This window comes from Struthio camelus, chromosome 2 (assembly GCF_040807025.1).
Source record: "Struthio camelus isolate bStrCam1 chromosome 2, bStrCam1.hap1, whole genome shotgun sequence".
NCBI lineage: Eukaryota > Metazoa > Chordata > Aves > Struthioniformes > Struthionidae > Struthio > Struthio camelus.
This window is the reverse complement of record NC_090943.1, coordinates 139,257,133-139,268,821: the sequence shown is the minus strand read 5'-3', so window position 1 is coordinate 139,268,821 and position 11,689 is coordinate 139,257,133. Positions and strand designations below refer to the sequence as shown.

Sequence of the window (11,689 nt, the reverse complement as noted above, 5' to 3'; positions counted from 1 at the left end):
CACATCTATATTGAAATAGGAATATGGTTTCATGGCAAACAGAAATCCAGCATTTACTGAATTCTCAGTGTTCCTCCTTACATCATTACTATTAGTAATAGCAAAGCAGTAGGGTCTTTAGAGGATATTCTATTGCCTTACACATTTTCACTGAAGGTCCATTGAGCAATGGATCTTCCCAATGTGTTACTGTTGCAGAAACACCTGTGATAACTGGTAATAATAATTATCGTAGTAATGCACTGTGAAAATTCAGTGTCCAGTAACCATAATTAGGATGTACATAACAACTTCCAGCTAGCAAGTTTACTTAATTGACTTGAACAATTCTCAAGGCACAGGGTTAGCTTTAATAAGATTTTTTTGCTGAGACAAAGGGCGAAAATATAATCTTTCTGCGTATAACACATGAAATGGATATCACAAATATTTCAGTATTCTATTAAATATTTATTTTCTCATTTTAAGCTTCAGGTTTTATACATATATATATTCCCAAAAGGATAAGAAATCTTAATAAAAAAGGTTAGCTGAAAAATACATTAATTTCAATGACTAATAGTTCCTGTTATGAAATAGCTTCCACAATTTCCTGTTTCCTCATCTGTGCATTTCCATTATTTTCCTATCTATAATACATTTTCTTATTCTGAAATTTGAGGAGGAAAAAACCCCTCTGGTTTAGTTATACAAGTACACTTCTCTCAATGTTTAAAAACAAAAGTGTCTCTAAACAGGTTTTTTTAAATGGACACAGATGGCAGATGTGTGAAACTTGGCATAAACCTTGTCTTCTTTCTTGAGAATTGGTAGTTAGGGGAGTTTAAGAAGCTCTTGGGCAATTAAAAATTCATTTCTAAACGTGTCCAAAGAACATCTGCTGAGATTGTAATAGAGTTGAACAAAACTCCACCCATTTGTTCCATCAGAGAACAGCCTCCACATCTAACCTGTTTTCAAACAGTTGTTTGCACTTGCACATAAAAGATTTGTCAATGTCTCCATGAATTACTTAAAGTGATATCTTCCAGGAAACCTCAAGAGATAGAAAATTATGGGTTAAGATCATTTGGAGACATTCAGCAATTTTTGTTGAATATACAATATTGTGATTAATTTATAGACAAACAAGCAAAACCCATGGCATTAGATAACCTGGAAATGCCGCCACTGGACAGAAAGACAAATAGAATATATCAGAGATATGCTATTATTGTGTTTATCTTACAATGTAAAAAAATCGTAGGCAATGAATAAAGGCAGTGAAAACAGCAAGTCTGCACTGCCATTCCATCACATGTATGTATTAACATACCTCAGCTTTCAAATATAGCAGGTGTTTATTAATTAAATGACCAACATCAAAAAATCATACTGAACAAAGTTCAGATGACAGTCCTTGTGATCTAATTGATCAGATAAAGTCAATTAGATAAAAAGGAGCAAATTTATATTTGTAAAAAACAGGTTTTTTTATTTATTTCCCATGTGTTGCTGTCTAAGAGAGTTTCAGCTATTCTAATCATATATTGAAGAGCTATAAAGAAATATAAATTAAAGGAAAACAAAAAAGCTTTCTTTAATATTGCTAATAGGTTTAAAATCCAAAGCCTGTTCCTATTTTTGGTCTAGTAACAGTAAGTCTTCCAATGAAAACTGATCTAGAATATCATTATGTGATAGTAGGCCTTGTTGAAAAATGTCTTTTTTATTTTTTTAACTAAAAAGTCAGAATAGGTAAGGTAATAGCTATGAGTGTGGAATGACGGGACAGATAAATGTAATGTATGTGGAACTCAACATAGGTATCTTTTCAAAAATATTGGATAAACAGTTGTAGCCCAAAGATATGTAGACTAATATGGTGTAGTCATTCCCTTTCTGTATAAATGCTGCTAGTAGTGCCAGATTTGCATAACAACATGACAGGAAAGTCTACTATATGATATTCACTTTCCTTCCCCTTCATCAGATAATATTTCTGTGGCAGCACTTAGCTCACAACTTCTTTTATATTAGCTTGCATACAACTTTTAATTGAGTGGGGAAGTCTAAGTTACTATAATGGAGAATTATCAGGCAGATTAGCAGAAGTATATCAAACTATTAAAATTGTTTCTATTTGAATCATTATTCATTTCTAGGATTATGTTTGTGAGGTATTCTTTTGTTTCATGTTTAACTTCTTTGCTTTCACTTCCAGGAGCTGGAGTTTTCCAACTTATTTGCAGTCCTTCACTGTATCCACTCATTCTTTGCAGCCAAAGTGGCTTGTTTGGACCCTTTGTTCGTAGGCAGTCAAGCCACAGCTTCTGCTGCTCCCACAACTTCTGGTACTGGCAAATTAAAGTATTCTACTTGACATCTCTCATTGCAGCACTGCCACTTAACAACAAGACATAACAATGTATAAATATTCATGAGATTTAGACCTTTGGTGAACTGTACACATGGAAAACAATCCTTGGAGGCAAGACATGTTGCAGTATCAGCAGATAAATGGTCGCGTGGGATCATAAATTCATCTCTGTTCTGCAAGACACCGGTAAATACTCCTAGCCAAAACCCCAGATTAGGATGGTTATGCTGTTAGTATGATTTATACTTACATAGTGCTTTAAGCAACACTGGAAGCAAAAGAGTAAATGATGCAGTGAAGCACTTCGGTATTTAATAAAATTTTCAAATTACTGTAATAATATACAAATAGAATTGTCATTTTCCTGTTTTCAGATGTTTTTATATGACAATATACTAAACCCTGAGTATGAACTTAATACCCTCCACTATATTATAAGTGAAATAAGAGCAAGCAACAAGCATATAGTACATGATGACAAGAGGATGAGCATGAAAAGATATTTGTGTAAGTATCTCCTCAAATAAGAAAGCACTTTAAGCACTGTTGTAAATCCGTACTTGTGTCTGTACGTGGAGTCATGATACTGTTTTTTATTTTATTCTTTTATTCTGACAACAACAATGACAAAGATATAGCCATATTGGACTGACACATTAAAAAATCCATGAATAAGTTCCTCTTCTTCATGTAAAAATAGATGTGGTATGAATTTAATTTTAAGTATAAATTAAGTACAGGTGTGTAACATATCATGTCCATTATTTCCTTCTTCTTTTTTTTTTTTTTTGTAGAAAATTAAATTCTGTAAATCTATTAGCTTGTTCACAAGATTTAGTTTTTGAATTTGTTGCAGACACAATCTACTTAATGCATTGTTTCCATGTATAATCTTGATTTCACATCATAAATAGAACCTCTCTTCCACTCAGGCTCTCAGCAAAATAGATGTTCAACGTTATGCTTGAAAAATGATTCACCCTTTGAATTCTTAATAATTTATTGTTTTATATGGTTAATAAAAGACAGGAACAAATTAAATAACTTGTAAAGATAGAATCGACGACACAATGCATAATGTCTTTGTATAGTTAAAATTTTACATCACCCTGGACCACATATTATCCATAATAGTTAAAAGAGTCTCATTTAATGATGAAATCTGAGAGAGTTGTAAATTTTAAAGTAATAACTTCATTTGAATATAATTTTGCAAAATAATTTAATTCTGTGCTAAAATACACATTAGTGGAAGCAGCAAAATATTGGGAGCTTACATGTGATATAGCTGAAAGAGTGCAAGAGGTGTTTTTTTTAAGGGCAGGGCAAGAAAAATGTAAAAATTGCAGGAAGAACAGTTGATGCACCTTCAGCACGTGCATATTTTAAATAGTATTTTGGGAGGGTTCTATTTACTATGTTCAAATCAAAACTGCCTTTATGTTTTTTGCTTTGACTTGTTATAAAAGCACGTAGCAGGTTAAGGTTATGGGTACAATCCACCTTGGGCAGCAGAAAGACTAAATCTACCACCGCTGCTTCTATGTATTAAAAGAATTATAACCACATAGATGAATCTAGGGAAAAGCTTTTTCAGAGTGGGCACAATCCAGAATGTAGGGCAGGGGGTGAACTGTAGCGACAAGTCATGCCTCTGTCCTTTTGCTTTGCATTAGAAGTATTTGGATTGACGTATATGAGAGACTGTCCTTGTAAAATGTGAGCTTGAAGCATAGCTGATTCTAGTTTCAAATAATCTGAAAATATATTTTCTGGGAACTCTTTATCTATCTCATATAACTTTCAGTAGGTGCTTACTTCTCATGATGTCTGAGTACACTGCCAAGGGTTACACCATTAAAAATTAAAAAATTGGGTCACACACTTACCCCAGTCATTTCAATGCTAAATACAGTGACATTGTAATCTACTTATTAAGTGCTATAAGTGTCATCGAAGTCCAGCATTTTCACAGCCAATGTTAGCATTATGTGTGTATATTTATATGAATCCTCCGTAAATAAGGGGGTCAAATCCACGGTCTTTGAATTCTATGTAAAACTGCCATGGCTGTCAATGGGATCTAGGATTTGTTCCTGGGAGAATATAAACCCCAGATATTTTGAAACTAAAACTGCAATGGTCTCAGGATGGCAACTCAGACATTTTCCTTGTCAAGAAAGCGTGTACGGGAAATACAAATTGTGACACAGTCATGATAACGTTGAAAAGAGAAGCGCAGTATCTGTTAATAAAAGTTCTCCTCTGCGCTCCCAAATCATCTCCTTCCTTATAGTGTCTGGCTTTCAGCTGTCGCTGTGTCAGCTTGTGTTAACACCTAAACAAATACATTCATGTTAATAACAGAATCTAAAACTAAGCAGCTACCAGTTGAATATTCTGGACTTCAGTGACACCAGTTCACACCACGTGCACAATTGTACCACTGAAACTGAGAGTTGTAGTAAGGGCCATTGTTTAATGTGCTTAAGTGTGAACGTAGCAGATTCCTGAAAACACAGAAATTATGCCAGTGCAAACTGCTGTAGATTGAGGGATTTCATGATACGAAAGTGAAACAATTAAATGAATTGCACTTTGCTCAGAACTGAACTAATCCAATGATTTTGGGAGGCCTGGACTCCACCAGTAGATACTAGAGATCTCTGTCACATACTTTCTGTGTAGAACTGCTGTATTTATCAACGAGAATTTTTTTACTGGGTGTTAAGTGCAGAATATTTCAGAGTCAGTAGCCTATAAATTGGAGCTGTGATTTTTGGGAGCTTTGGAACTGATTTTGGAGCTGTGATGATTTTTTTGTTTGTTTATTTTTTGTTTTCTGTTTTTATTTTTTAACCACTGTATTTCCAAGAGCTAAGCTAATGGGGCTTAATCAATACTTTTAGTTTCAAGAAGATTAAAGTAATGTTGTGAGAGTATATAATGTGATAATCTTGGCTGCAGCTCTGTTTTGGTTTATTAATACAACAGGGTTTTGTGCACTGAATTCTCAAAATATTCGGAGATGACTCTTGTCCAAGCTTGCCCTTGTAGAGGAAGTTGGTAGGAAACTCAGTCGTGAACCAAGTAGGGCAAATTTTAAGTTCTGTGTTACAAATAATCCTGAAATAGTGAAGTATAATTTACAGACATTTTAAATGACTATATTTTTCATTTAAATACATATAAGAGATTCCCATTTAAAGCATAGTGGACTTCGTATACATATGTCAAAAGGTAGGCTTTATGTTGCGGACTCTCATTTTGCATGTAACAAATAATGAATACGCTTCCTTTGTAAGAGGACACAGCCCAGTGATTATGAAGATAAGTATAATTATAATGAACTATCATCTGCTGAAAGTCTGTAAACGAATGAAATCAACTATTTTAACCAACAAATGCAAACTAACCAACATAAAATAAAATCATAAATAAACCCATAAAATAAAATGTAATGTTCTCTTTATGCCATCATATCGATCCTTAAATAAGTTTATTTTTTAAATTCTGTACTGTGCCTATTGACATCATGTTAAATAGTATACCAAAAGTATGTAACCTTAAGTATAACTAAATATATTTAGTTTGACTTGCTCTGCTTTATGATGGAAATTCTAGATGATCTAGATGACCTTCAAAGAACTAACCATAAACTAGGCTGTTGTGGTAGCATAATTTCAGTACAAAAATGTTACAAATTGAAGACATGTTATTCTGGATTTCACCAGTGAATGAGTTATGTGTTTCATTTCCTACACCTGCGTAAAAATAGAGTTACAAATTCTCAAAAGAACTTTGTATTCCGGTAATATGAAAGCATCTTTAAAATAAAAATTGGGATTTTTTAGATGTGGTCATTTTGTTTTGTTAATTAAGTGCAAAGTGAAGATTGTGGAGACAAACCCACTGTAAGTGGATTATTTTTGAAAATCAGATTCTTAATTGTGAGTTTTTGGCTACTCAAACCAGGATTCATAAGAATGTAAAATAACAATATACAGTACCAATAGGCTTTGAGATTAGAATAATGAAATATATTCCATTCCAAATTAGACCTTGATCCCACAAAAATGTATTTGTTTATTTAATTTGTTCGCTTTGATGTCTCAAAAGGCATGGTTGAACACATGGGTAGATAGTTGTAGATACTGCAGCCTGTTGCTTTAAACATTCAATGCCTTAAGATATATCTTAAATCAAGCAAAATATTAAAAAGGCTGAAGATGTTGTGAATGCACAGTTGTTGCCCTTTAAAATTCAGCAGTTATTACACATCAGCATCTAAATATCCTATAGCATTCCCTTTGCCAAAAAGAAAGATCAGTTTGCATTCTGCTATGGTGATTCTAAGGAACCCTTTGGAAAATGTTAATTTATTAATTTTAAAAACTAGTTACTGCATCACACTTTCCATTTTCTTACAAGGTCTGCAATCTGGAAAAGCATAGTGTCTGTAAAAAGTTTAAGCTGATTTTAAAATGCTCAGCTTTAGGCAGCTATGAGCCTGTACTTTGGAATCACACGTCTTGCCGGTTCGGTATAATGGGAGGCACAGGAGACACTCGGGCTCTCTAAATTTAAGTACCTGTCTTAGATGACTAAGATAAGGCTTCAGATTCTCAAAAGGAACCTTCAAGGCAGGACCATAATTTTGATTCTCTGAATTGTGTCCTAAAGATGTATGTCTCCTTCTGCAATGACTGCAGAGGTGCTGCTACATTAGGGGTTTTGTTTGGATCAGGAATGTGCTTTCAAGTAAAACCTCTGCCTGTTGCCATTCGCTGCTGTTGTGTTCATATCACAGAGTAGCCTTGGAGCGTACGAATCAGGATTTTTAGAATGGTAGAAACCAAAATCACATCTAATGAGTCCCAACTCCTAATGGGTATTCAGTGCATGCAGCCAAGCTAGTTGAAAGGGAAAACCCTCCAAAACGCTAACAGTGAGGATGCCAGGTCCTGGGTACTGGCTGTCTCTACACAGCTACTCCTGCTGGTGCACCCTACATGTCTGAAAGATCCCTAATAAGCCTAGCTTCCCAGTTGAGCCTCCCAGAGTTTAATGCTTGAAGCTGAATGGAGTAGCCCCTCACCTGTATTGCAGGAAGGGGCAGAGTGACTCTTTCATGGAGACAAGATGAAGGCTGATGGATTCTCACGGAGGTTATTCTGCATAACCCTTTTCCTGCTCCACAAAGTGGAAGAGCTTGACCACAAACAAGTTACTCCATGTTGGTCGGTCCTCACCTTGCTATGTCTTTCTTCCTGTCTATCACAAATACACATCTGAGTATTCACTCTTATGTCCCCAAACGTACTTCCCCTGTGCCTGACCCACTTTACTCAAGACAAACAGCAAAACTGTACTCCCTCAGCTACACAAGGGAGCCTGCAAACCTCTAATACTGTCCAGGGACAGTCAGCATTACAGCCAGGGCACCCCTGTACTGGAAGAGTGCTCAAGTGTGTGATTGGCCTGAAGATTAAAGGGAATAAAGCCAAATCTAAGCTTTAATGCTTTCCTGATTAGAAGGGTTCTTAAGTGCACTTTTAATATTTTCTTGGAATAAGGTCTGTAAGGTCAACTAAGTTCTACACCCTTGGCTTTTTATAAAATTTGCCCTTTTTCATGAAGATTAACTGAGACAGCAGTTCGTATTCTATTGGGAAAAGCATAGGGACACTAGAATAAAAAGAAGTTTTTACTTGGATTCTGTATATTATTGCGGTACATTAGATAGTCTATTAAAACACAGTGGACAATGTAAAACTAGCTCTCTCATGTAGATAACCTAATCAGTTTTCGCTCCTATAATATATGTACCTTCCATTGTCAACAACTTCCTCCACAAGAATCCCAACTTTATATTACAGAAAGTCTTATATTATTCAGTATATACTAATATATAATACATACTGTGTGTCTATGAGTGTGTGAGTATATATATATATATTAGTATATACTAATGGAAGATATTCAATATATATTAATAAAAGTTACATATTAGGCACAAAAATCCATGGAGCTTTACATTTAAAAACTCAATCTTATAATACTATAAAGAAAAATATGTATATTAGTTGAAGAAATGGCTATTTTTGCAGCAGATGCACAATCTGGATATATAATAAGAAGTTGATGAACATTCGCTGATTTACTGTTTCATACCTCCTGGAATTTTGATTTTTCAATTATCTTATCCCTCAGCATATTTGCAATATATGTCATAAATTTTAATTTGTTATGGAGAAAAAAGACTGAACAAATGTAATAGAAAGTGCTATATATTTTATAAATATTAAAATTTAAAAAAAAACTATTCAAATTATTTATTTCATTTTCAGTTCTTGTTTTGTGGTTGTTTGTAATATGTATTTGTGAAAAACAAAAGTCACCTAATTGTTTAAGCTCATTAAGGTACCGCTAATAAAATGCTATCTTCTGTTTTGTTTTTGTTATGTTTTGTTTTGTTTCTTTTTGTAATGGAACATAACAGAAATAATAGAAAATAAATACTTTTTTAACTAATCTTTTGTATACAGTCATACAGTGTATGAGTTTTATATTGTTGAAAGTCAGTCTGAGATATCAAAAAAATATTTGAAGAATCTAGGGTGGTAAAGTTATTTCCCAGCACCAAGTTCATCTGATCATTTAATGGAAGTCATCACAACTCCTTACAATTACGATCATCTCCACAAAGCAAGTCACCCCCTTAAAGTTTGACTGGTATTTTGGAAACCTCTTATCTGTTTCCAATGGCTATGAAGTTCAACTGCAGCAACCAGATTATCCTACCATTGACATGTAATTGCTTAAAGATGGATGGAATGATCCTGGGCCTGATATTGCAGTGCTTGAGGGCATTTTTTGGTACATTGTTGCGATGCAACAACTTTCAAATGGTGTTGGAACTGTTGGAGCAAATCAGCCTTGATCCCTTGTATTTAGAAGGACTAGCTTGTATTAACATCACAAAGTAGTGATCAGAAAGATCTTTGTAGGCATGGAGACACATGTTTCAGTTCAAATTTGTTTATCTTTTCCCTGTTTGAGGGAAGAGATGCTCAAGAATGGTAGAGGGGAGTCCCTGCTTTTCTGTTAAGCATTACTATACAGCACTTTTTTGTACCTTTACCCCTCATTAGGGTGAGGCACTGCTGTGCCCTTCTTGCAAGCGCATCTTCAGTGCCTCTCTCCCGCTCCCAGTGGGAAGACGCCAGGTGAGCTCCATTCTGACATGCTGCTGCCCCCTCTGTCCTAACCCCTCCAGAAACAGCTCCTGGGGTGCCCCGACTGACAGACCACCACTGCCTTCCTCTATATGAAAGGAAGTCTCCCTTGTTGGTCAAACCTTTCAGCTGGTCAAACCTTTTCACCTCCTGAAGGGGAGGAAAAATGCATTTCATGTAATTAAAAGGGTGATGAACACTTTGTGTTGAGAAAATCCTCATTCCTAGAGGTCATTCAGCTGATGGGGGTCAGCAGACATAAGCTATCTGACACTACTTCAGTTAGTTTTTTGTGTTTTGTGTCTCAAATTAGTTTTCTTCTGCAAAGTTAATAAAGTGAAAAGCCAGAAAACCATTTATAGGAGAGAGAATTTTAAAGAAAGAGGTGAAGAGAGTCTTAGGAAATTTCAAGGTTAGAAAAATTTTGGAAGTAAATATATTTCAAACATACAGGTGTGCTATTACAGCTACTATTTCCACTTAAATAGGAACTACATTTTTCTATTGGGAGCATGGACTCACACAAAACTACAGGGCTAGCTTATTCTAAAAACAACCATTTTCTTCTATTATAATTCTTGCTCTAACATCTTTTGCATCTTCCTCACAGCTTTTGAGCTCAGGTGGAAATTCATGTTATCAAAGTTTCTTTACAGTCCTTGAATATGTTCTATTAAATTCATGTTACTTATGTTCCACAACTACTTGCTGTCCGTGCCCTACAGTAATTTATTCTTCCATCATGTAAAATGAATTGCCATCCATTTACCTGTGTGTTTGATCAATAAAAGTTAGCATAGTAAAATAGTCATGTCTCATCATTGATTTACTCTTATAGTTCCTTAATGTTTGGTTTTTAGTAATTTAGCACTACCTTACATTTGCTTATGAAGTAGTAACATGTGGTTTTAATTTTAAAATATTTTTCACATGCAATTCGCTTTTAAGACCAACATATACAATAAGTACAAATAAAAAACTAAATTCTTTCATTTCATTATCACAAAAAATATATATATATTGTTCTCAGTAGTGCTATGGTTAACATTTTTAGGCAATTACTCCAAATAAAAGAAGAAGAGGGCTTACTGTGCAAGGAGTATTAGTGATTCTTGGCTATGTACTTTATACATAGCCTTTATATGCCTTTATGCACCTCCTTCACCTGGCTCTGAGCAGAATTTCTTCCTAGCCCTTTCACTCTTCACCAGGAATGTCTTAGGCCCTTGTCACTGGCTCAAGAGTTCTTACTATTGTGGAGAAAATTTTGTTATTCCAAAAAGGGAAGGAAGTTTATTCCCGTCAAGGGAGGAGGAAGGACTAGACTGGAAGGCAGATCCCAGCATCAGATGTCCCATGGGTGGGAGAGCAAAGGGCAGTAGCTGCTGTTACTGTTGGGAGGAATAACTTGCTTCCAGTACACCAGCAGCAACCATTTGCCCTCTGCACTTTCCCTTGGCAGCAGTATCATCCTCCTCCACAGGCCTGACTTTTCAGGACTCCGGTACATGCACAGGAATACATGCACAGTAGGGTGTTGTGCATGGCTGCTTTACTCCTCTCAACAAAAGCTATTACTTTAGATAATTGCTTACTTTTTTATGTTATTAGGTTTGACAAGTAGCCTAAGATCTGTGGAAAACATTAAATGGAGGAACACAGAGGAATCTAGTCCATGTTCCCCCTTCATGCAAGGCATACAGGCTACATTTAAAAATGCTTTCTTTTGCTTTTTCTGATCACCCAGTGCATTTAAGGCAATAGAATAAATGCAGTATTAAACACTTTAGATAAGGTTCTGCCAGGAGATAATCACTTCTTCTCTAGGAAAGTGTCACTGCTTACAGAGGAATGCCTGGATAGAGGGCACATACTGGGCACAGCCCCATATGGATGTGCTCATCCTGCATCTGTTCCTGGAGTGGAGGGTCTGCAGAGTGCCTTATTGCAGTCGTGCCTTCATGAAGCCTTCCTGAACATGGTCAGAGCTAGTCCAAGGTATTTTGCACCATAATGCTTTGAGGTGTACAGACACATCTTAGCAATTAACCAACACGCAACTTCAAAATAGATAAGGGTAGGTAAAGGCCAA

At 35.4% G+C, this 11,689-nt stretch overlaps 1 protein-coding gene across 13 annotated transcripts in view; it reads left to right on the top strand.

Annotated features, from left to right (window-relative positions):
- The window catches only part of SNTG1 (syntrophin gamma 1), a 353,322-nt gene extending 342,918 nt beyond the window's left edge, over nt 1-10,404 (top strand). For 11 of the 13 annotated variants that reach the window (XM_009673187.2, XM_068932745.1, XM_009673186.2 and 8 more), the window contains one exon: nt 2,204-10,404. In XM_009673187.2, the coding sequence (XP_009671482.1) occupies nt 2,204-2,362 (159 nt within the window). In that variant the 3' untranslated portion in view covers nt 2,363-10,404. The remainder of the gene's footprint in view (nt 1-2,203) is intronic. The other 2 variants (XR_693802.2, XM_068932743.1) reach the window with 2 other exon arrangements.
- Nucleotides 10,405-11,689: the final 1,285 nt, after the last annotated feature.